The sequence below is a fragment of the Vicugna pacos genome, chromosome 7 (genome assembly GCF_048564905.1).
Source record: "Vicugna pacos chromosome 7, VicPac4, whole genome shotgun sequence".
Lineage (NCBI taxonomy): Eukaryota > Metazoa > Chordata > Mammalia > Artiodactyla > Camelidae > Vicugna > Vicugna pacos.
Genome location: NC_132993.1, coordinates 30,041,286 through 30,066,860, shown reverse-complemented (window position 1 = coordinate 30,066,860; position 25,575 = coordinate 30,041,286). Strand labels below are relative to the sequence as shown.

General features: G+C 36.7%; 1 protein-coding gene across 3 annotated transcripts in view; it reads left to right on the top strand.

Annotated features, from left to right (window-relative positions):
- The window catches only part of TES (testin LIM domain protein), a 44,636-nt gene extending 19,504 nt beyond the window's left edge, over nucleotides 1-25,132 (top strand). For all 3 annotated transcript variants that reach the window (XM_006206165.4, XM_072964626.1, XM_072964627.1), the window contains exons 2-7: nucleotides 5,533-5,618; nucleotides 16,496-16,748; nucleotides 17,620-17,955; nucleotides 18,891-19,106; nucleotides 19,509-19,667; nucleotides 24,826-25,132. In XM_006206165.4, coding sequence (XP_006206227.1) covers nucleotides 5,533-5,618; nucleotides 16,496-16,748; nucleotides 17,620-17,955; nucleotides 18,891-19,106; nucleotides 19,509-19,667; nucleotides 24,826-25,014 — 1,239 coding nt within the window. In that variant the 3' untranslated portion in view covers nucleotides 25,015-25,132. The remainder of the gene's footprint in view (nucleotides 1-5,532; nucleotides 5,619-16,495; nucleotides 16,749-17,619; nucleotides 17,956-18,890; nucleotides 19,107-19,508; nucleotides 19,668-24,825) is intronic.
- Nucleotides 25,133-25,575: the final 443 nt, after the last annotated feature.

Here is a 25,575-nt window from a genome sequence, read left to right as displayed (position 1 = left end):
TGAAATACCAGATGTTTCCTACTCTTCTTTCCTTTTTCTTTAAGTTATCTGACATGCAATACCCTTCCTGTATCAGAAGGGTCACCTGAAATGTTGCCAACCTATCTGGTTGCCTGAAATTATGAATATGGAGAAATTGATCCCATTCCCATTGCTTACCCTAAAGCAAGCAGGAGATGAAGGATGTTTGAAGGCACAGATCATAGTGCTATAAGTTTAGTATCTGGATCCTATAGTTAAAGATACTTAAAAAGTCTTACTTGTCTATGACTAGTATTTCAGGATAAATATTGTACAGTCATTTTAAGTTTTTCAAAGGACCTTGATAGGTATTCCTAAAGCGTGACTGTAGTTTTTCCGAATATAGTCAATCCAAAGGGCCTGTTTTCTTGGACACTGAAGAAGAAAAATTAATCTGTCATATCTTTGTATTGATGCTGGCCAGAATGTGTTACTAAAATTATATGAAGTAGACAGCTTTGGGACTTGTGTGCTTATGAAAAACATGTGTTTTTAGGCACCAAGTGTTGACTCTGCAGGGAATACTGTATCACATTTGCTGTTGAAATAATTATGTGCAACAGAACTGTGTCTTACCCCTCAGAACTTAAATATTTTGTTTCCTGTGTGTACGTTATAAACTACTCTTCCAAACTGAATTCCAAATGATTGTGACCTGTAAGAGCCAATAATATATTAGTTTTCTCAAAAAGTTATTTTCTGTGCTTAAATGTTGAGCAGATGACCATGCTGGATAACAGCTAAGATGAAGTTAATCTGAAACATGATTTTCAGTCATAATTTTAGAATTAAAAGGTGTCTTAGAATTGAACTAGTTCAATGCCTTCATTATCTGGAAGAAGCCCAGAGAAGAAAAATGACTTCTTAAATCACTGGACTTGGCAGTGACACTTCGGGACCAGATCACAGTTTCCTGACTCTCTTCAAGTGCTCATTCTACATTTTTACCATTCTCTGTTTAGCCATATAATTCTTGATCATTTCCTTAGTACCTGATGTAGCTAATTCTCATGACATGTTATAAATAAGAATACATATCTTGGTGTTTATATTAGTCCTGGGATATGAACTTGACTTTCTAAACAGCCAGGCTGCTTTAGCTAAGGAGCTAACACTTTCTGGGTTCCACTTCCTCTCTATCACCCCTTCCCACACACCCTGGGTATCATTAAATAACACCTTCCCTGTTCTTACCCCTACCAACAATTCTCCAGTCCAGCAACCTGGGCAGAAACTAACCTATAAGGTCTGGATGTCTAAGAAGTAACAGCCATGGCTCTTGAAGAAAGGAGAAGGACCCTGACCATAGGATGCAGTCTGTGCTGCGGGAGAAGGGAAAAGGAGAATTCTGGGTCCTGGACTTAAGGGAATCCTGAACACAGAATAAGGAGGAAGAGAAATTGGCTGAGCCCTTCAGACAGATGGGGTCCCAGACCCTTGAACTGAGACCAGGAAGGGTTGGGAAATCCCAGCTCCTGTGACCTCTGCCCAAAAGGGTATGGAAATAGGTCCTGAGAAACTGTGCTGGGGGCAGCTCTGGCTCTGAAACTTATTTTACTACAGAGTAGAACTTTCACTTCATTTGATATATATTTAACTTGTGAAACAGGATAGCAAGTACTTAGATGCCTAAATTGGAGTGGGAAGTTGCCTCACACCAGTAGAGATGTCTGCTGGGGTGCAATTTTACCATATAAATTGAACTGAACAGGATTAGAGAGCACATTGCATTCTGGATCATAACTCGGTCTGAAACTAGGCATATCTACAAAACAGGGAAAACGCTGGAGTGAATCACAGATCTCTGTTGTTTGAGTGGTTTTGTGCTTGTATATCTAACAGAGGTTGATAAAAGAAGGTAAGATTATGGAATAAGTTCCCATCCAGTAAGTGGCATAAGTTAAAGTTCTTCAATGCTAGGTGTCAGGGAGGTTGAGTTTTTATAGCTTCATTTCTAGCTACAAAATCATTTCTCTTAATGAAATTCCCCTAAGGAAAATAGGTTCATTGCCAGTCTGAAACTCTCTAATCACTTTAGCTGCTAACGGTAGTTTTGAAAACTAGGTTCTTTTTTTCTCATGTGTTTATTTTTAATTAGAACTGCTTCTATTGGGTTATAGCAGGAAAGAGTGTATCATATTGCCGTGACCTCACTGCACTCTCATTTACTTGTCTCTTTATGATGTTTTCAGAGTCCCCTCACTCCTTATGTTTGAGCACTTGGGGAGAGGAAAGTGTGTGTGTTTGGAAAGGTGGGAAGGGACATGTTCTTCAGCAGTCATAAACCCAAACTGCTGGAAAGGGCCTGTATGGAGATTAAATTGATCTTCCAGGCAGGCTGACGGGGTGGAAGAACATTGGAGCAGTGCTTCCCGAGCTTTCCAGGGGGTACTGCAGAGCCATTTTCTCAAATTACTGCTGTTCTCAGAGTCAGGTCTCCTGGTCTCCCTGAGTCTCCCCCTGAGGTTTGGCTAGCAGAATTTGAGAGGGGCTCTTGCCTCGCCACCCCCTCCGCCCCACTCATTGCTTGCATGGCTTTTCTATAGAGCTTCCTCCTTACAGTCTCATCTACTCTGGGAACACCTTCTCTGTTAAATCTGGTGGCCTAAGACATAGTGCCAAATGCTTTCAGAGATTTATTTCTTCCTTAGGAAAAGGAAAGAAGAGGACCAGCCTTGTAGAAGACCAAGTGGGTTTTCTCTTCTGTCACCTCTCAAGTGCTCTAAGATGTCCTCAGCTCTAACCATCCCTCTTCTGCCACAGGCTTCAAATATGTTATCCTCTCTGCCTGAATGTACTGCCACCTCCTCTGTACTGAGTTAGATGCTGCTCATCCTTTCTAGCTCAGTTCAAGTATCACTTGTTCAAAAGAGCTTTCCCAACCTCCCTGCCTGATTCAAGGCATCTCTTAATAAAGCTTTCAAAGTCATCTCCATTGAGAGGTGTTGCAGGAGGCTTGAGGCTTGTATTCCTTTTCCTTGAAGCAGAAATGAGCCAGGGAATCTATTTGGAAGACTGAGGGGCTCCTGCTGGACACTCTGCAGAGTCTGCCCCAGCAGTACAGTGGAGCACAAAGTCAGACACTCAGTTTAGGTTAGCTTGCTGTTGACTAGCTGTGCAACCAGGAGCAAAATCATCTCTCCTCTGGATTTTAGTTTTCTGATCTCTTAAACCAGAGGTATCCCTAGGCCTGTCTAGCACTAAGAATATGTAGTATACTTTAAAAGAGTTAATGTCCTGGAAACATCACTAGTTTTAATAATTCTAATAAATAAACTGATAACTATTTTAAGAAGATAAAAAGCAGGTAGGAAAGAACTTGTCTCTTTCCAAGGCTGACTTTATAAATCAGCAATGAGCTACACTGAGGCCTTAGTGTAAACTCTGTGGTAACTGAGGTTCTAATTATATTAGCTAAGCTTCCAAGTTTCATTCAGAAATAGAGAATGAAATGGTATTGTTCCAGTATGTTCCTGGTATATTATTAAGGCCACTGTTGCTCAGACCAGGTAATTCAGATTTGAAGGCAGGCAAGAATTTGTTTAGGTGGCCATTTAACATAGAGGCAAAACCATAGTTCTCCAAATTACATAAGCCAGTAGTAAATCTTTGCTTCAGGACTTTACACAGACTTACACACACACAAGTTTATGTATGTGTGTACATGTTCTTTGTCATGTGATAAAATGTATTTCTTACTGTGAATTATATGCAAGAGTGTTTAGAAGCAGCTGACTTAAGCTAAGCTATGTGATTAAATCTTAATGTAATCTTAATTTTCATTTGGGATCAGATTTTAGCAGTAGGTACATGGAACACATCATGCAAATCTATATACCAGGCAGATTCAGGGTTGTTAATTCTCCTGTAATGAAAAGCTAGACAGGGCCTGAAAAAGAATTCACCTTTTCAGATTTGCTGTTCATTTTACTATGGATATCATAATGGAGGAGACTCTTTAATTATGTTCCTTGCAAAAGACAAAGAAACTAAATAGACTACCTGTCTTCTGCATAACCCACTTTGTTTCCATGCTGTGAAATATAATAATCAGTGATTAAGAGATAACTTGATTCTTATAAAAAATTCCATCTAGTGTTAAAGTTATACTATTTAGAGAATTTAAATCTTTTGAACATTGATAATGGAGACATGGCAAAGGTGACAAAGTTTAATTAATGCTGGACAGGTTTTTATCACCTTTTGAAAGTATGCTTGAATCAGTCTGACTTAAAAATATTATCGGTTCTCCTAAGGAGCTGGGTGGACCAACTGGTTTTGAATATGCCCTTAATTATGGTTAGAGTATGTGGTAATTTTCTTCAGAAAAAAAAGGAAGGGCTTAATTTAAACTTTAGGGCATGGTCAGGCTGATCTTTCAGGGAACAAGTTACAATGTGGTTTTGATAGTATAGTGACCAACACAACTTGGTAAAGTTACAAAAGGGAGCCACTGAAAGGAAAAACAAAAACAAAACAAAAAAAAAACTTTTGACTGGCTTGAACTTTAACTCCAGGCACTAAGCAGTAATGAATTTGTCAGCAGTCACTGATGTGATAATTAAAATACAGAATAACTGAGTCACCGGTGATTTGGCGATATGCTGATACAAAGCCAGTTGATTCTTTTTTACTCTAATATCAGTAGTTGGGTAAAAGAGCTTACATTGCCTTCTTGTGTCCTTCCCTCATCTGCACCCCTTCCTATTCTTATTAAGTCATGTCTGAGCAGTTCCCGAGGATTATTGTTTAATATGGTAAAGAAAAAGCATGGTTTTCTATAATAAGGGCAGTAGTATAACCTCTCCACCCCAACCCTGGGCATAAGAGCACAGGCCTTGGAGTCAGACCTGGAGTCAGATCTCTTCTCTGCCACTTATTAACACTTTACTTTTAAGCAAGTTCTGTAACCTCTCTGAATTTCATTTGTCATCTCTAAAATGGAGAATAATATTGCCTACTTTATAAGCATTTTATGAGGTTCTATAAGATTTCATTAAGTGCTTATTATCTCTATTCCTGGCATTCAGTATGTTTGTTGTTGCTATTATTATTATATTTATCAAAAAATAAAATAATATTTAAATTATATTTCCTGGAATCGTTGGCATATTCCTTGTTTGCCCAAAAATATGTCATTTGGGGCCAGGCTTGCTTTTCAAGCTCTGCCTCTTTTGACTGCTCCCTTTGCCGATTGTATACAAGGTACTGTGGCCAAAAAGATAAATTCATGACTTTTTGTGACTTGCAATATTTGTAGTTTTCTATATAGTTGTGTTCTGATGCTTTTCTATTTGTGGAAAAAAAATATAAAGTGTGTTGTGTATGTACTTGGAATCACCATATAGTATACCTGGGTGTCATCATTGACTGAAAAAATGTGATACTCATAAAAGATTTGTTTGGAAGTTATATCAACAGGAGTGGTAAATGGAATTTAAGGTGTAATTTATTGAATTTTTTAGATTAAAAAAATGTAATAATAGATCCATGTTGTTTTCTCTTTAACAGATGGGCTTAGGTCATGAGCAAGGATTTGGAGCCCCCTGTTTAAAATGCAAAGAAAAATGTGAGGGATTTGAACTGCACTTCTGGAGGTAATGTTTTGAAAACTACAACCACATTAGTAATTTCTACTTTTTGGCCCTGCTTCCTCAGACAGTAGAGATCGCTTATAAGTTATCCAGCATGGTTGCTAAGTCGTGGATCTTTTCTATTGTTTTCTAAGAAATAAATTAAAAAATAAAGGTATTCTGACTTCATATCATTATTTTAGCTAATTGAGCCATAGTATCTATATTTAGAATTGTTTGATTTATTTGCTGTCCTTCAGGTTTACTGTGAGACTAAAATACTGAATGTCTCTTTTCTGAGTGGCAGATAAGTTTGTGGTAATCTTGAAGGACTGTTTATTAATCTCTTATTCCTTTCTTAAAAATTGATAACTTTGCAATCTCATCTGTATACTTGTGATAATAAATATGAATTGAGCATTCATGTCCTTGTTGTCAGGACACAGACTTGAATCTATGTCTTTCCAAATTTTCAGCTGTAAATTTAATACTGAAAAACTTTGAAACATTTGAATTTAAAGAAATAATAACTCGGAGGTTAGAGTATAGCTCAGTGGCACGAGGTCCTGGGTTCAATCCCCAGTACCTTTATTAAAATAAATAAATAAATGTAATTACCTCCCTCCTGCAAATAAATAAATAAAAGACAAAGCTAAATAGCTTTAATTAAAAAAAAAGAAATAGTAACTCATGGCCATTGTCTTGGTTTGAATCAAGTGCCTATATATGGAGGATGAAGGTTAATGGATCAAAAATGTGAATATTGTAGAGCTCTTATTTGCATGTTTTTTAAAAAGTAATATCATATGTCATATAAACCTAAAATCAGTATTTTAAGCATGTTCTTTTGAAGAACGTAAATGTTGTTCATCAGTGGTTGTCAAACCATAATGTTAGTTTATAAGTCTGTTCAAAGTTAGAATTAGCATATTCTTTTTAGAAGGAAAAAAAATGATCAACTATACATTATTAGGATGGCAGCTGCCTCGTTAGAATCAGTCTCACTTGGGAATCACTTCCGTATTGCATACTTCCATAGGAAATGCTCTAGAATAACAAATGTCATCAGCTATTGGAGTTGTATACAGTGTAAGTTAAAGGAGAATGCAAACAAAATTTGGGATATTAGTCTCTTTTAAAGTCTTATTTATTTAGTAAGTTTTAGGGAACAAAGAAAGTTGTTTTAAATAGTGAAGGCAACATAAACCTTAGTCCTTCCCAAATGATGATAGAGTTGTTTATCTGTAGGGAGCTAAAATGTTCCAGGGAATTTTAAAATTACAAGACTTTAATAACTTCCTTGTGCTACTCTTCAAGGGATATAGCAATTTGTCGATATGTCTGTTATGTTTTAGAAAGGGAAAGTCACTAGTCATTAGAAAGGGAAACTATCACAAGATAGTTTTCATGGATTAGAATATTTCAGCTCTTTTTAAAAGTTGTATTTATTTATTTATTTATTTTTTGAATATATGTATTTCAGCTCTTAACGTTAGCACCACTTTCTCTATTGTACTCAGTGGGCTTTGTGGAGAGCTGCACTGCCCTCTGCTGGGCACAGTTCTTACTTTACAGTCTTAAAATGTACTCTAGTTTGACTGCGACACTAGCCAGAAACTGCGAATTAAAGCCCATTCCTAAGTGATCTTTTGTCTAAAACTGAAGGTTAGTTTATAGTAGTTTTTTTTTTTTGCTCTGTATTATCTTTATATTGCAGGTAACTTTCATCTTATACTTTCAGATAAAAATGTCAGATAAGAGCAGATCTCTATGGTATGAAATCCACTTATTTATTTTAATTTTTCTACAGAGTCTCATCTGTTTACCTGGGTATGACCTGAGACTCTATTAAGAATGATAAAAGCCTAGGGTTTTGCCACAGCCTCCAATCTAGCTTGGGTTTATACAGTCTGTCCAGATGGTGTTACTTAGTAGTTCTTCCCGACGTGAGTCCAGACACATTTCTCAGAATTTTTGATAATTCCCTGCCCTTTTCACCAGAGCTGGAAGGCTTGAGGCTTGGGGCCTTTGACCTCCATATGAGCCATTTTCAGTACAGTCTTTGAAGTAAAATATTCTAAGCCTGATTGTCCTGAATGTAACGAAGTTTCCAGGTCTGGTCCAGGGCCACAGAACTGCTGATTGAAGTGGATGTGGGGTCCCAGGACCCCTCCTCTTCCATCTTCATGATGACTCTGGACTTCTGAGATCCTGAGGGCTTCATGGATCATACTATGGAAATCAGAGCCTAATTCTTCTTCACTTTTACCAGTCTGGCCTTCTTTGCAGCCACAAGAATGGTCTTTTGAAAATGGATACTATTAGGCAAACTTCCCAATAGCTTAAGAACCTTCAGTGCTTTCCCTCTGGACTTGATGTTAAACCTCAGCATCTGGCTTCTGCTTACTCCACCAGCCTCCCCTCCCATTTCAAGTACCCTGTGCGTCGACTACTTGGACATATGCTGTTTCCTGAAATTTCTGTGCCTTGTTTCATGTTCCCTTTGCCTGGAAAGACCCTACATCTCACCCTACATCTCACACCTGAAAAAAAGTCCTTCCCATTCTCTTCAAGCCTCTGCTCAAGCACTGTCTCTGAGAAGTCTCCTTTGTTCTCTGTGTCAGTTAGCTTGGGCTTCCATGGCAAAATACCATAGACTGGGTGGCCTAAACAACAGAAGTTTATTGTCTTACAGTTCTGGAGGCTAGAAGTCCAAGAAGTCCAGGATCTAAGCATCAGCATGGTTGGCTTCTGGTGAGGACCTGCTTCCTGGTTTGCAGATGGCCGCCTTCTAGCAGTATCTTGACATGTCTTTTCACTGTGTGTGCACGTGGAGAGAGAGATCTCTCTCTTCCTCTTCTTATATGGCCACTAGTCCTATCAGATAGGACCCCATCCTCATGATCTCATTTAACTTTAGCTCCTAAAAGCTCTATCTCTAAATACAGTCACATTGGGGGTTAGAGCTTCAACATATGAATTTGGGAAGGGACACAATTCAGTCCATAGCACTCACTTTCCCTGCTTCCATACACCTCAGGTAAAGTGATTCCCCTTAACACCTCATACACTTGTAAGGAGCCAGAAAATACTCAGACCTCATTTTCTTCATCATCTGGACCTCTTGCTGGTGCCTTCCATTGCTGGGAATTAGGTAGAGCACTGCTGCAGTCCTCAGGGGTCAGTCTCCTAGGACACAGCACAGGGTACTGTGCAGAAGGGTGCAGAATGGGTTTAGAGAGTGGAAGAGATCCAACAGGCATGACTGCCTGTTCAAGGTGTGTCTCAGCAATTGTAAAAAGCTGAAGGTGAACTCTTAGACATACAGAAGTTTAGAGTGGAACTCATAAATTAGCTAGCCAAACCTCATTTTACAGATCAAGGGACTAAGACCTGAGGAAGTTAAAAAATGACTTTGAGCGTATTATTTATTAATAAGAAATATAATTTATGAACATCTCCTATGTGTCATACACCGATAAACATTTGTGCTAGTTTGCTGTTGCCACATAACAAATTACTACAAATATAGCAGGTTAAAACAACACCTTTAATTATCTCAACATCCATTTGTGCTTTAGGTGGCCAGGCTTAGCTGGATTCTCTTTTTCAGGTCCCAAAAGACTGAAATTAGAGTTTGACCAGGTGGAGCTCTAATCTGGACACTCATGGGGAAGAGCCTGCTTCCAGGCTCAGTTATGTTGGTAGAATTCATTTCCTTGTGGTTGTAGGCCTGAGGTCCCTGTTTCCTTGCTGGCTGTCAGCCAGGTGCTGCTCTCAGCTTCTAGAAGCCACTCACTTTCCTTAGCACACGGTAACCTCTATGTTCTAAGTCAGCAACAGTGTTTAGAATCCTTTCTGCACTTCACATATCTCCGAATTCCTCTTATGCTCCCAACCAGATAAAACTTACTGTTTTTTAAGGGCTCTTGTGATTAGATTGGGCACACGTTAATAATCTCCCTTTTTCCATATAAAGAAATGTAATAGAAATAACATCAGGGGTGAAGGTCATAGGGACCACCTTAAAATTCTGCTTACCACAGCACTTTATCTACCTGATTGCACCTAATCCTCAAAATACCTTTTAAGGTAAGTGGTAGTATTCCTATTTTATATATGAGACGTCAAAGACTTAGGAAAGTTAAATAACTTACTAAGGCATGGCTTATAGACGGCAGAGCTGGAATTTGGACCCAAAGCTTGCTAAAACCTTGCTTAATCACCTTTCTACAGGACAGAACAGAAACTAGAACCCATGTTTACACTCTCCTGCCCAGTGAACTGTGATCTGCACCAGGCTGTCTACCCTACAGTGTGGCTCTTTTATGGCACTTTTGTGGCATAGACATCTTTGTGGATAATGATATTTTAACTGTGAGCTCTCCTTTTCTTTAATGCACCAATGATTGCAAGACTAGAAGAGAATAAAAGGTCAAGGATGCCTGATACCATAGAAGAACTACTATCTTCTGGGCACACTATTAAGTAATATTTATAGATAACAAATATTTATAAAATGCAAGACACAAACCCAAGGTATCAAGGAGTTTACAGACAATTATTCATATTGGAAATAATACTGGAACCATAGAACATTTATCATATAAGTAGTAGAATTACTCTTTTGTCTTATCTGTGATAAATCCTTCCAATAAAACAGTTGCTTTTTACAAGAAATGTGTTACCTGAATATAGCATACATCTGTCCAGAGAATTTCTGATTAGTTTAGAGCTAGCTGAAAACTGAAAATTCCCCACCATAAATGGATTAACGCTTGTGTTGCATTCTATAACAGAGGCCCGTGCTTAAGTCCATATATGTATATCCCTGTTGTAAAAGGGCAGTTTCCAGCCCTTTTAAGTTATTGGTTTGTAGCAGTGCCATGACCATCCCTTTAAATCACTGTGAATGCTGGCGGCATGTCAAAGCACTCCAGTTGCTATTACTTGCCTTGGAAAATTAATAATTTTTACAAATAGTGATGTAAAAATAATTTCTCTTCAGAGGGGATGAGGGGTAGTTTCTTGACTGCTTTCAGCTTGAAACTAAATCTGTCTTCTTTTCTGAGGCAGTGCTTTTGGTAAATTTTGGCACTCTCTTAGACTTAACTCAAGAACTCTGAATTGTAATGTAAAATTTTGAGTATACAGTTCTGATTTGTCATGCATATTAATCTTTGCATGTGTATGTGTTAGCAACGTTAAACTTTTTTGTACAAAGAGCTTTTAGTACAAATAACCCTGCTTTCCCCACATCTTGGAACTTCCCAGTCCACCAGCCTACCCTTGAATCTTTTTTTAAAAAGTCATTAAAAGACTATTTTAAACTAACTTAATTCAGAACCTCTCCACCCTGTCTTTTTTTATCCAATACAGCTTTTATTAACATCCCATGGAGAGTCTGGAGAGAATTGCTCTAGGGCAGTTTAGAAGATTTAGGGATATGACAACTGTGCTAAGTATGGGGACTGATTTCCTCTAAAACTGCTATCAAATTGGTATAGCTCAAATATATTTAATAAAAATAAACTGTTAAGTCTCCACATATTATCAAAAGTTATGTGTGAATCATCTGAGGAAAGATACTGTACAAACACTACAGCACAGCCCCTAGCACTTGGGTCACTGTGCTCCCCTGTGCCCTGGTTTTGTTTTGTTTCAGGTTGGTATAAAACCAGTTTTTAAAAGTTCCTTGTTTTCTTAAGAATGATGGAATCTGGGTTATTTTAGGGTGAAATTAAGTATGTGGTATATGTTCCATTCATTCTCATGCCTTCTCTCAGATACCAAGATAATGGTATCCCTTTCTTCCCAATTCTTCAACAAAATTTCCCTTTTAATACATTTAAAAGTTCTTAAAAGATACTTCTAAAAATAAAAAATTTTGGTATAAATATGGGAGATTCAAATATAAAACACTGCAGACAAAAACCCCCAAAAGAGGATTTTAAACATTTTTTTAAAAACCTAGATAAGTAGTAAATAGGACAGATTGACACAGTGGATAGCTCTTGATTTTATAGGTTTTTTTCTTGCCTAGTGGTTTGCAGCTGTCCCTTTTTATTGTAGAAATGCACCACTAGTGTTAGGGGTCTGGAAGGGATGTGGTCATTCCAGCTGCTTCAGTGATGACAACTCTAACTAAAAGAACCACCCTACCCTTCTTGAGTCACATTCCTGCTAAGTACTCTCTTATTGCAGGTCACCGTGTTGAAGTGAGGATGCAGATGAGGCTTATAATATATTTGTGATTTTAAAGACTGTCATGAATCAATCATAGGTTTTCTCCAATTAGAAAACTGATAATCAGGCATCATCTGACTTCTTTAGTTACTTCTTTTTCCCTCATCACTGCTGCTGTTGGTTTTACTTGCTTAATAAAGGTATGCAGGGTGGGTGAAGAGATGGAGAATGTAGATTTTTTCAGAATGTAAATCTTCTAAGAATAGCCAAGACAAATAATAAGAAAAGGTATAGAGATGGCTCTTATGTCATTGGTTAATATACCTTTTAATATATAAACATTTTCTAACTATATTTAACCATGCTATATAGCTTGTCATAGTTCATGCTTTAGAAAACCAGCAGGCTTTAATTCACTTACTCTTTTACTATTTGTCTTTCAAATTCTAGAGTCTCACTCCCCTCATTTCATGGTGTACATGTTGTACTGCTAGAATTGGATAATAATTTCCAAAGGAAGTTTAGTATTCATCACGTCCTTGTAACATTATTACTTCCTTTTTTAGTCAATCACTTTCCTAATTATTAGGATGCATACCATAGTTTACAGCCATATAAGGATCTGTTTATCTATGTTAAGAACTAAGTTCCCACACCACCTCTTTCCCCTCAGGAGGATGTGATTTTAAACTTGATGCAAAAGCAATGTGATCATTTTATGAATCATCACATTGTTTTTGTTAACTGAAGAACAAGAATGAAGAACATACTGTAGTAGGATAGTACGCTCCTTTCCACTAGATGGAAGTATGAGATAGCCAGATGTCTTTTATAGTTGAACTAGAACATGCAAACTATTCAGTGAATTCTTACCAAATAAAGAATTCTGACCAGTGTGTGCGCAAGGAAAGTAGTTTGCCTCCCCACGCCTCCTGTCTCTGATTGTCTGTCTCCTTCTCTAACTCTTTCAGGGACTGTACAAGTCAGATCTAATGTTTTCAGTTTGCATACCTTGCCTTAAGAAAACAGGACACCAAAAAAACTATAATTACTTAATAATTTGTTATTTGACAAAGAGATTTATTTAAGAGTTTTTCCTAATTTTGTATGTAGAGAAATCCAGTGATTTATATTAATTTTAAATCCAGAAAACTTAATAAACTCATACTGATGCTAATACATTTTTAAATGATCAGTCATAGCATTTGTGATTAACAGCAGTTTAGTTTCTTCCTTTCTGATGAATCCTTACAACTTCTATTTCTTTGATCTTACTGCTCTGCCTAGTACCCACAGGACAAAATGAATGAAGTGGTGATGGCAAAGTTGCTTTCTTGCTTCAGATCCTAAAATGAATGCACTACGTATGATGGATGCTGAGTACTTGCGGGATTTTTTTCCCCAGGAAACCCTTCCCTAAAATCCTAATTCCCTTCTACAGCTAAAATTACTTTAATAATGTAAACAGAATAGATGTTGAAATTCATTGAATGCTTTTTGTGGATCTGATGACAAGCAAACATTTACTTTATCAGCTTCTGCTATTATCTTTATTTTTCTTCTTTTTTCTTTATACTTAGTCTGAATTTTTCCTAGCTTTCTGAGTTAAACACTTAGCTTATTAAAAATCTTTCTTCCTTCTAATTTGAGCATACTTAACTGTAAATTTCCTCCTCAGCATCCTGTTAGTTGTGTTCTACAGGTTTTCAGGAAGTAATAATTTTGTTTTCTTTTTTCTCTAAAATGCTTTTTGTTTTAATTTCTGTTGCAATTTTTTTCTTTCAACATTGAATTTTTTAGGAGTCTTTTCTTTTTTAAGTACTTTATAGTTACTTTTTAGCTGGTGATTTCTAACATAATTGCATTCTGTTCTGATAATGTGGTTGATGATCAGCCCTTGGGCATTTCTTGAGTCTTGCTCTGTGGCATAGGAGGTGTTCAGTTTTCCAGAGTGTTTCAAATACTCACAAAAATAATGTATGTTCAGTCATTGGATATGATATTTTTATGTGTCTGTTAGGTCAAGCTTGACAATTGTATTATTCAAATCCTTATTCTAATTTTTTGGTCTCACTATAATGATGGGTTTGTCCATTTATTTCTTATAGTTCTGTTACTTTTGCTTATATATGTTGAAGTTAGGTTATTTGACTGTACTAAGTTCAGAATTGTTAAATCATAGAGGTGTTTTTAGATGTTTGTTACTATATAATGACTCTCTTTAATAGACATTAAGGGAAAAAGCATTAAATGTGTGATAGTAATATAGATAGGTATCTAACTTAATACCTTACTGGTTTGCCTGGTTTATCTTTTTGCATCCTTACACTTTCATCCTTTCTATGTGCTTAAAATGTAAGCATTTCTTACAAATAGCATATAGTTTGACTTTGTTGTATTACCTTTCTGAAAGCCTTTATCTTTTAACTGGAGGATTGAGTCAATTTATTGTGACTGTTGATATATTTGGATAATATCAACTGTCTAATTTGTGCTTTCTACATGTCCTGATTTCCTAGGTTTCTTTTTTCTCCTCTTTCATTGCCTTCTGTTTGACTAACTACGTTTTTATATTTTCATTCCTTTTTCTATTACTTTAGAAATTATATTTCTTTCTTTAGTTATCTAGATATTTTAAAATACATGCTTAACAACGTCTAATGTCAATCTATATTTTCAGTATCTTCCTGAACAATGTAAGGATATTAGAATATTTTAAAAACTCTCAGATTCCTCTGTCTAACTTATATAAGTATATATGTCATTCCCCCACTTTCGAATTTACCCTTTTTACCAGGCTACAGTTTTTAACACTAGATCTGTGTATCCTATAATCTACTTGATATCTTTACACTGTCTAATAGATATTTCAAACTTAACAGTAGTTCAGTTTTGGATACCTTTCACCAACGTTTTTCCCCCATACCTTAAATCTGTTCCTCTTTTGCATTTGCACTCTAATAAATCACATTCCCTCTACCAACATACTCATCCCTGAAACCTGGGTTCATTTTTTAGCAGACTGGGTCTTCCCTTCACCATCACTACATCCACAAAGTTTAGTCAGTTTCACATTCAGGGATATCTTAAATCTGTTCCTTTCTTTTTATCTCCACTGTCAAATAGTCTAGTCCAAGCTATTATACATCTTACCTAGGACAAAACAGTAACCATCCAAGATGTAAATTTGACTCTTGAAGTAGCAGTAGAATCCCTGTTACTTAGAACTTTGCCATTGCAAACTGGATGCACCATTGACATGTTAATTGGTCTCTCTACTTCCATCTACCTCTAATCCATTCTCCACATGTCAGGTATTGCAATTTTTGAAAACGATAGGTCTAATCATGTTATTCCATTACTTAAAAGCCTTCAGTGCCTCCTGATTCCTCGTATACCTAAGCCAAATTTCTTAATGTGCCCTACATACCCTTGCATGGTCTCATGCTTGCCTGCCTCTCCAGCCTTGCCACCACCCCCTGACTTACCTCACTGCAGTTGTACAGACTTCTCCGATCATGGGACCTAAGGGTACAATCTCTTTCCTAATTCAGAACCACCACAAACATTCTTTCTACCCAGGATGTTTGGAAGCTTTTCTTCTGCTTTCTTTACCCCTTCTCAAATACACAAACACAATTCACACCTGTTGTACACATCTTTCAGATTCAACCTACATGTCACTTTCTTATGGAGTAATGTTCTTAAGGAGTCCTTTCTTCACTAGTTCCAAGTTAAAATTATATCCTGGCAAAGTATCCTTTGAGATACTTTCTTATCACAAATGCAGTTATACATGTGTGTGTATATATGCTTGTGTTTTTATTTGTTTAATGTCTGTCTCCCCAGCAGGTGGTAAGTTCTAGAATGTCAGAAACTGGGCCTAATTTTTTTCACCATTATGTCCTAGTATCAAGTACATTGCTTGGCACATGGACACTCATATATTTTGCATGAATGAAAGATTACATGCCAGACCAAATTGGAGAAAGGGGATGGTGTCCCTCAACTATAAGAAGGCCAGAGATGTTCATTTATCTGTCATCTTATGTATAAGGGAGCATGTGATAGGTAATCACTAAATATTTGAAGAAATAAAAGGAGGAAGGAAAGGGAGAGAAGGAGGAAGGAAAGGGAGAGAAAGAGGAAGAAGAAAGGAAATGGGAAATGAGAAAGGAGAGGAAAGGAAATTGGAAAGGAGACAGGAAAGGAAAGGAGAAAAGCTAAACCTCAGTCTAGGATTACCATCCTTGATCAGAGAAGTTGTATTAACCTCCTTATCTCACTTAAAAAGAGACCAAAAAAAAAAAAGAAAAAGAAAAAGGTGAGTAATGGCTATGAACTATTATCATACAGTAAAATAGAAACCACTTGCTGTGATAGTTTTTTGGTGATTTTGTTTTATTTATCTGGTTGAGCGAATGAAGACTACCAGGTCAGGTTACCCTCAGGGATGCCCCCTTGAGCATGCACTTTTTAATCAAAACCCAACTTTTTCAAAGTCTTATAAAACGAAGGTACACTATGTTTCCTTGCTTAAGTTTATGGATAAGCTACTTGTAATTCCCTCGCCCCCCGCACCTCCCCGCAATACTTGCCTTTGCATACCATTATATAGAATATGTGTAAAAGTATATTATGAACTATGTATGTATGATTGATTAGGTATAATTAATCATATAATTAATCTTGCCTACTTATCTCCAAAATTATAGAAAAATATGTCGTAACTGCAAGTGTGGCCAAGAAGAGCATGACGTCCTCTTGAGCAATGAAGAGGATCGAAAAGTGGGGAAACTTTTTGAAGACACCAAGTATACCACCCTGATTGCAAAGCTAAAGTCAGATGGAATTCCCATGTATAAACGCAATGTTATGATACTGACCAATCCAGTTGCTGCCAAGAAGAATGTCTCCATCAATACAGTTACCTATGAATGGGCTCCTCCTGTCCAGAATCAGGCATTGGTAAATATTAAGGGGGAGGGAAGTCCCTTAATTAAAGTTCCTGGGCTACTTATTTAGGGCTATTCCTTCAGTGACCTAACTGATCTCAGATCTGATATTTTTCTGGGGTTCCCATTACTCTGACTTCTAACTCCTATTAGTCTTTTGAAAGTAAGATTAGATACCTCATAGAATTTTTCCGACTACCTATATCTGTTAACCTTTTGGAAGAAATGGCCTGACATTTTTAATTAGATGAAAACCACATGTTTTATATAAATCTAGTAACTTCTATCTTACTCTAAAGTTTTCTCTTAAGATGATAAAGAATATCTAAAGAATAGAATTTGTCATCTTTTTAGAACTCAAAAATATTCAACATTAAAGTTCTTTTACTATGTAAGGCAAAAACAATGCCATTTTGTGTCAAGTTCCTTCCACTATTATTAAACAACTAGATGAAACATTTGGAAATCTTCTAAGAAAGTTAGTTAAATCATTGAAGTGAATCTTGTGATGATATCATTTTCTTATAATGATGAAAATACTAATGATCCTTAGGCCATTCTAAACATGCTGCCTAAAAAATTGTGTTCTCTTGCCATTGTATAATTGGAACAAGTAAACATTAGTAACCCAAGTCTTTTTGCAAATTGAAAAAAAAAGCTTTAATTTCATGAAGAAAAATGTGTTCATTTTTACTGACCTAAGCCGATTTAGTACCACTTAATGTGTTAACATCCCAAGATATTTATATTATGAAGATCAGCTGTTATTAATGGATAAAACAGGCTTCTTTCTTAAGTTATTTGATTCTGATGAGTGTTATAAAATATTGTTTATCTGATGGCCAAGGCATCTCCCAGTTAACATTAGTCTCCCTGTGGTCCAGGCCAGGCAGTACATGCAGATGCTGCCCAAGGAGAAGCAGCCAGTGGCAGGCTCAGAGGGGGCGCAGTACCGGAAGAAGCAGCTGGCAAAGCAGCTCCCTGCACATGACCAGGACCCTTCAAAGTGCCATGAATTGTCTCCCAGAGAGGTGAAGGAGATGGAGCAGTTTGTGAAGAAATATAAGAGTGAGGCTCTGGGAGTAGGAGATGTCAAACTTCCCCGTGAGATGAATGCTCAGGGCTCCAATAGAACGTACCTTCCTGGCGGGGATAGAAGCACCATGACAGCGGCAGGGGCCATGGAGGACAAATCGACCGAACAAAAAAGAACTCAGTATGTAAGTGAAGTGGTCATGATATTGGTCCAATTGGTGTATATTATGGGGTCATTCCATTCGAATTTCGGGAGGGGGTGTATCCCTCTGTTTCCAAAAGGGAGTAGATGAAAAAAATGAATTATAATTCAGTTCAGGCTTATTTTAGAGAATCATCATGTTTGAAACCTTAGTCTAAAGCCAAGTTTTCTCATTATCTGTTGTCAAAGATAATTGAGTTTTATGTATATATAGTAGTTAGCATTGGTGTCATGCTGAAATACGACATACAATCTAGAATCTGTTTCTAAACGTAATTTTGGTGTTAATTTTTGATCCATTCCCATAAATAAGAATAATATATACTTAGGTTAATTCAGTTTTGCTTGTGAGAATGTGCCTAAAATTCAAACTTAAATTTATGTGGATAAAAGGTCAATCATATTTTTTTAAATCTCTCCTAGAGAGGGAAATTAAATCTTTTTTTATGCCTTGAAAGTAGAAGAAAATTGTGACACAGATGAACAACAACAACAAAAAGAACTAAACTTACTGTAATGTATTTCTCATAGATCCAGTTAGCATATCAACCACCAAGGTTTAGTCCTGTTAAAAAAAAAAAAGTACTAATCAGTTCTAAGATAATCATTTTTGCGAGAACTACTTAAAATTGAGGTGAAAATTACTATTAGTCTTTTTCCATAAGCAGCTTTAATTCAATAAACAATGCTCTGTTACACATTAGGTACAAGAATTAGGTTTGGAGAGCCTGGAGAAAGCCAAGAGATTCCCTTTCACAGAAATACTAATACTGTATTGCCTACAAGAACAAATTACTAACTTCAGTAGAGTTTGTTTGTTTGTTTGTTTAAGTGGTTTCTTTGAATTCCTACTAAAACTGTTGATGAGAAATGCCAGCCTTAGGGTGACTAGATTGTTTTGGCTGGTTTCCCTTTCAGTCCTGCTACTGCTGCAAACTGAGTATGAAGGAAGGAGACCCGGCCATCTATGCTGAAAGGGCCGGCTATGATAAACTGTGGCACCCAGCTTGCTTCGTCTGCAGTACCTGCCATGAACTCCTGGTCGACATGATTTATTTCTGGAAGAATGGCAAGCTGTACTGTGGCAGACATTACTGTGACAGTGAGAAACCCCGGTGTGCTGGCTGTGATGAGGTATGTTTTCTGGGGCCGCCTGCAGGCAGACTCCTTTCTGTATCCTTATATGGTCTCACCACGCTACCCAGGCCACCCATAGAGAGATGGCAACATGAGTTAACCAAGCATCAGTTGCTTATTTACATCCAAAGAAGCTGAATTAAAAAACCTTTTAATTTCAGTCATTCTGAGTATCCATGTTAATTGTGCTGACCAATGAAAGACAGTCCAGAAGCAAAAGATTGATTTGAACTAATAACTTCAGTTCGAACTTTAGGTTATTTTCAGACTTCAGACCCAAGAAAAGTAGGCTGATTCTCCTTGTGGATCTAAATTCCTTATTGATCTAAAAAACCTGGCTTGGTCATTTGTAGCAAAAAGGAAAAAACCTGATTCATCTTATTTTTATCCTCTTTCCAGCTGATATTCAGCAATGAGTATACCCAGGCAGAAAACCAAAACTGGCATCTGAAACACTTCTGCTGCTTTGATTGTGACAACATCCTAGCTGGGGAAATATACGTGATGGTCAATGACAAGCCCGTGTGCAAGCCCTGCTATGTGAAGAACCATGCTGTGGTAAGGGGCATCCTTGGGATGTGGTGGCCTTGACCTGCTTTATTTAAGCCCCTTACGAAGGAGAAACAGAAAGTAATACTGTCAGATAGGAAACATGTGATTCCTACCATAGGATGTTAAAATCCAGGTAATTTAAAAATAATACATGCACTGATGATGATGAACAACCTCAGGGTTCTGTCTGCTCAGCTTACACTATAAAGTGCTACTTGATAATTAAAATGAAACAGATTAAGGTTTTTGGGGGTATCTTCATATTCTTGAGCTCTGTTTGAGTGTTTATGTTTCTGTTCATGTTACCAGGTCACCCACTAGGGCTTTGTTTTTGTTACCTAGAAATTATACAGGGCCTGTTTCTTAAACCCTCATTGAATCAATATATATCAACAAAATTTTATAACAAAATTTGACTTCCATATTTAGATTTATTTGCATGAGTCAAACATTAAAACATTTAATGTGAGAGTATATGTGTGTGTGTGTGTGTGTGTGTGTGTGTGTGTGTGTGTATATATAGATCTACCCTGTTCATACAGAGCTTCTGCTGCATGATGGCCCAGAGACAGATAAATTAGATAAAGAAAGAGTTGACCATATATGGTAAAGCTTATACTACAGGGGGTATTAAAAGGGTAGATGTTTACTTTATATGCAGAAAAATAAGTTCTAATTAAAGATCCCCCTGATCTTTCAAGTAGAGGAGACTCCTGGCTAAGGGATAAAATGGCATATTTATATAGTTCTAGGAGTATGATGCTATGAAAATAAGGAAAAAAATTTTGATGTTAGTGCCAATTTTCAACCTTTAGCCATTGCCCCCCCAATATAATCTATCAGGTATCATTTTCTATCAACTCTGCGTCATCAATATATCTCAGATACTCACAATTACAACTACTCTACCTCGGATTTTTTTTATTTATCCTTTGAATTGTGGTAGTGACCTCAAATTTGATCTCCCCACTTCCATTCTTTTTATTCAAAGCCATCTTCCATGATGATGGAAGATAGTCTTTCTATAATGTAAAACTGATCATTAAGCCTTTGTTTAATAGATCCAGCCACTTCTACTTGTTATCTAACCCAAATCATACACTTTCACAAGTTACCTGCATTTTCTAGTTTATACACTGTTCTTTGTCTTTGCTCACACTAATTCCTTTGTCTGGTACACCCTCCTATTCCCTGTTTTACCTAACCATGCCTGCACATTCCCCCAGACTCACTTGAGGCCTAACCTTTTTCAGAACACCTGTCCTGCTGCCCCAGGCTCTACCCCTTTCACTCTGGCTAGGCTGGCTGCCTCTCTGTTCTCATGGGGCTCTGTGTATGTGTGCTTGCCCACATGAGTGTAATTATTACTATCACTCATCTGTGTCTTCCACCACACTATAAACAGCTGGAGGATAGAGCTTTCCTCTTTATTTCCATACCCTCAGTGTCTGCGCTTATCAAGTGTTTGAGTAACTGACTTGTGTTTTACATTTCTCACTTGCTTTGGGGTCAGTGTGGACCCTCCCTATACCTGGGGAAAAGACGTTGAATCACCATGTGACTTGATATATAATTTACCTAAAAACGGTTCTCTGAATACTGTTGCAACAGTTTCTCTACAAAAAAGGGTTATCATAATGTCCATTTTACTGTAGGGCGTGTGACCTTGATCTCAAGGACTGGAATGTAAACTCCATGAAGGCAGGGTTTCTGTCTGTTTTGTTTTTTTCTATTCTATTTCCAACACTAGAATAACACAGAGGATACTCAAATATTTATTGAATAAAGCTTTAAGCAGACAAAGGTATTTTATTTAATTGTTATAAGCTTCTCTCCATTACATTGCAATAATCAGTGGGGAGAAATAACCTCAGATAAGATTAGAAAGAGAATGAGAGAATCTCTTAATTATTTAGCTTTATAATAAGGCATGATTTTTTTTTTAGAAGGTTTACTTTCTCAGTAGGATTCACTGTTGCCCTTTGCCTAACATTAAAATGAACATATCTTTCCGTCACCTGAATAAACCTTAGCTGATGGCAAAGACAGCTACCCATGAAATATGTTAAATGATAGAAAAATTTGAGGATTATCTACTTCAGGGCATTGATCTGCAGTGATCTTTAAAAAAAAAAAAAAAGGAGTAAGAATATGAATTTTTTTCAGACCTAGACCCGAAGCCAAGAACTCAACTCAAAATAGGGCATTTCCAAGGAAAAAAATTAACCTGGGAGGAGGATAATGGGAAATACACTTAGTTTGTCTCTGAATGGGCTCTGGAATTCCAATGTCAAATGGCTCCTTTCCCCACCCTGCCAGAATTCACATCTCTGAGATTTCATAGGACTCTCCTGCCAACCCATACTACAAGTGTCATTAACAATTTTGTTATATATTACAGATAAAATAAAAGAAGTAGGAGGGATTGAAGGAAATAACTCATTGAATTATTAGCAGTTTAAGAACCCAGGAAAATTGAATGCCAGGCAGAAAGTGGTGAAGCACATATCTCCCTGACCAGTCCTGAGTCTCTAGACCCTCAGTTGAGGCCTGGCCAGCTTTAAGATTTATGAAGAATTAGGAATCAGTAGTTTTTACCTTCGGGATCAATGGCAATCAAATTATTAATAAAACTAAATTTTATGAAACCCACAAACCCTAAATTCCTGTATCATTCAGTATGTTCATTGTTATTTTTTTTACCAAAACAATTTCCTTAATTTTATGTAGAATTGAACAGTAGTTACCACTTTTTTAAAACTGCAAATGAAAAAGTGGATTTTAAAATATTATAAAAAGATCCACAAATATTATTAGAGGGCTGAGATAATGAAGCAATTGAATAAAAAATTGAGTGTGAAATGCTTCTATTTTACACAAACAGGTTTTAAAATATTGAAAAATTAATATGAAATATAGAAAACTACAAAGAACAACATTCTAAATGAATTACAAAGCTATAAAAAATGAGTATCTACAATAGCAATTGCTTTCATGGTGCAGCTAAAAATAAGTATGTTTGTGATCAGAACACTCCTTTTTGTTGTATTCAGGAATATTGAGAACACGAAGATAGTATCTCCCTTGCTCCTCAGGGAAGACTGGGTTGATGTAATGTGTGAATTAAGGAGCAACAATCTCTAATTAAAAGCCCTGTGGTTCTAAAAAATACGGGAATTATATTGCAGGTCTGAAATGGATATTTGTAGCAAGGCCTCCCTTCACACCCTAAACCAGTTCACCCACTGAGTGGCAGCCACATTTTGAGATCTTTTCAAGTGAGAAGGCTCAGGCTAAATGACTCCCTCAACCCACCCACACAACCCACCCACTCTCATCTCTCAGTAATTCCTGACAATCACATTAAGAGACCAAGGGTAAAGAAGATTAGTCACTTTGATGTAATGCTGGACAGTCTTTTTGGTTTCTTCACTTGTTATAAAATATTTAAAACAAACACTTCAGGCACATTCATTCATAACATGTACAAACAAGAAGGCATATGGACTGTCTAGTGTTTTGTAGCTCTCAACTGGGTGGTTTATTTTCTGCTATAATATAAGGGTTATTCATTTTTTTTCTTCCTATACATGTCCAGCTAAAGAAGCAAATATGTGTGTTTGTGTGGATGTGTGTATGTCATATATTTATTTGTATATAACATGCATATATACTAAATGGTATATGGAATGTAAGTGGTAGTATTCCATGATACTAGACTACACGTAAATTATGACTTATGACAGAACAGAAGCCAGTTAACTGCAAGTTATAGTTTTAGTGCAAACTAATTATTCTCAGACACTGTAAGTATTTTTGATTGAGTCCTTAATTACTTTGAACATGACTTTCATTTACTACTGTCTGGAAATTAGTGGTGTTAATAATCTCATGTGTCATAAGTAAGTCTGATAAAATTATCACTGCAAAGCTTTAATGAATGAGGAAAATTCTTTAAGACTTTTTTAGAGCAGTTTCAGGTTTTCAACAAAATTGAAGAGATACAGAGATTTCCCATATCCTCCCTCCCCCTACACATGCACAGCCTTGCACATTATCAGCATTACTCACTGGAAGGGTATGTGTTTGTTTGTTTTTTAACCAAGGATGAATCTACATGGACATAATCATAATCACTCAAAGTCCACAGTTTATCTTAGGATTCATTCTTGATGTTGTGTATTCTGTGGGCTTGGACAAATGTATAGAATGGACAAATGACATAAATCTATCATTGTAATATCATAAAGAATATTTTCATTGGCCTGTATAAGCCCTCTGTGCTCTGCCTATTCATCTGTCTCACTGCCCCCAGCTGCTTACTCCTTGCAACCACTGATCTTTTTATTTTCTCCATAGTTTTGCCTTTGCTAGAATGCCATATAGTCATATAGTACATAGCTTTTTCATATTGGCTACTTTCACAGTGTTTAAGGGCCCTACATGACTTGATAGCTCATTTCTTTCTAGCTCTGAATAGTAGTCCGTGGTCTGAATGTACCATAGTTTATTTATCCATTTAGCCACTAATAGACATCTTGGTTGCTTCCAAGTTTTGGCAATTATGAATAAAGCATCCACATGCAGGTTTTTGTGTGGACATACATTTTCAACTCATTTAGGTAAATACCAAGGAGCATGATTGTGGATTATATGATAAGAGTATGTTTAATTTTATTATAAGAAACTGCCAAACTGTCTTCCAAATTGGCTGTACCATTCCCACCAGCAATGAATGAGAGTTCTTATTTGTTCCACATCCTTACCAGCATTTGGTGGTATAGAAAAGAATCATAAAACTTTTCTTTTTTAAAACTACTAATGTGAGATCCAGTAGAATATGCTGGAACTAAACACACTGCTTTAGAACTCATCATCAAGACCTTCTGCCTTTAACACCATGGGGATATCTTATAAGCATCAAATCACCTGTTTGGACTTCAACTGTTATTTCTCACAGTGCTTCACATATAGACCCCCATTAATAGCTGTTAGCTATGAAGGTTAGCTAGAAGGTCATTCTCAGTTGTGTATCTTTGAGGTTGTCATTCTTAGTTTAATTTACCATCTGAAGAGATACTCTGAGTTTGCTCTAACATAGAAATGCTGCCATCACAATTTGATCTCTCATCCTTTTCTCTTCTTTGCATAATTGACTTAACAGGTATGTCAAGGATGCCACAATGCCATTGATCCCGAAGTGCAGCGGGTGACCTATAACAACTTCAGCTGGCATGCGTCCACAGAGTGCTTTCTGTGCTCCTGCTGCAGCAAGTGTCTCATTGGGCAGAAGTTCATGCCAGTAGAAGGGATGGTTTTCTGTTCAGTGGAGTGCAAAAAGATGATGTCTTAAAAGGAGAGCACCAAGCATTATTGAGCCAGAGCTATCCAGAGTGGTCTGCATTTCTACTGTAAAATGCAATTTGGAAAAAATAAATGGAAAAAAAGAAACTATAAAGGAAACAAGGAAATTTTATTCAGTATCTTTCTTTGCTGTTTTTTCCGTATCAGTCTTTTTTCGTCTCAATTTTTCAAGCCTGCTTTAAGCATTTGATTTTTAAAACGGTAAAGAATTATACCTTTCCTTAGCTTTCCAGACAAAATATTTTGAGTTGAAAGCTTGGGTTTAATCAATCTACATATCCCTATCCCCTTTCTGCTAAACACAGTATATATGAAACACTTAAAAGTTAATGTTTGAATGGAAAAAATGAACATTTCATGTTGTTTATTCTTTGTCTCTTCTTGTATAAAATGAAAAGGAAATTAAACTTGCCCTAATGCCAAGGCTGTACACTATTGCCTCATCTTATTCACTGAATTTTGTAGGGATACACAGTGAATTCTTTTGACAGAGAAAATAGAAATGCAGCATAGTAAGCGCTATTATCATTTTAATGCCTGTGCATTTGCT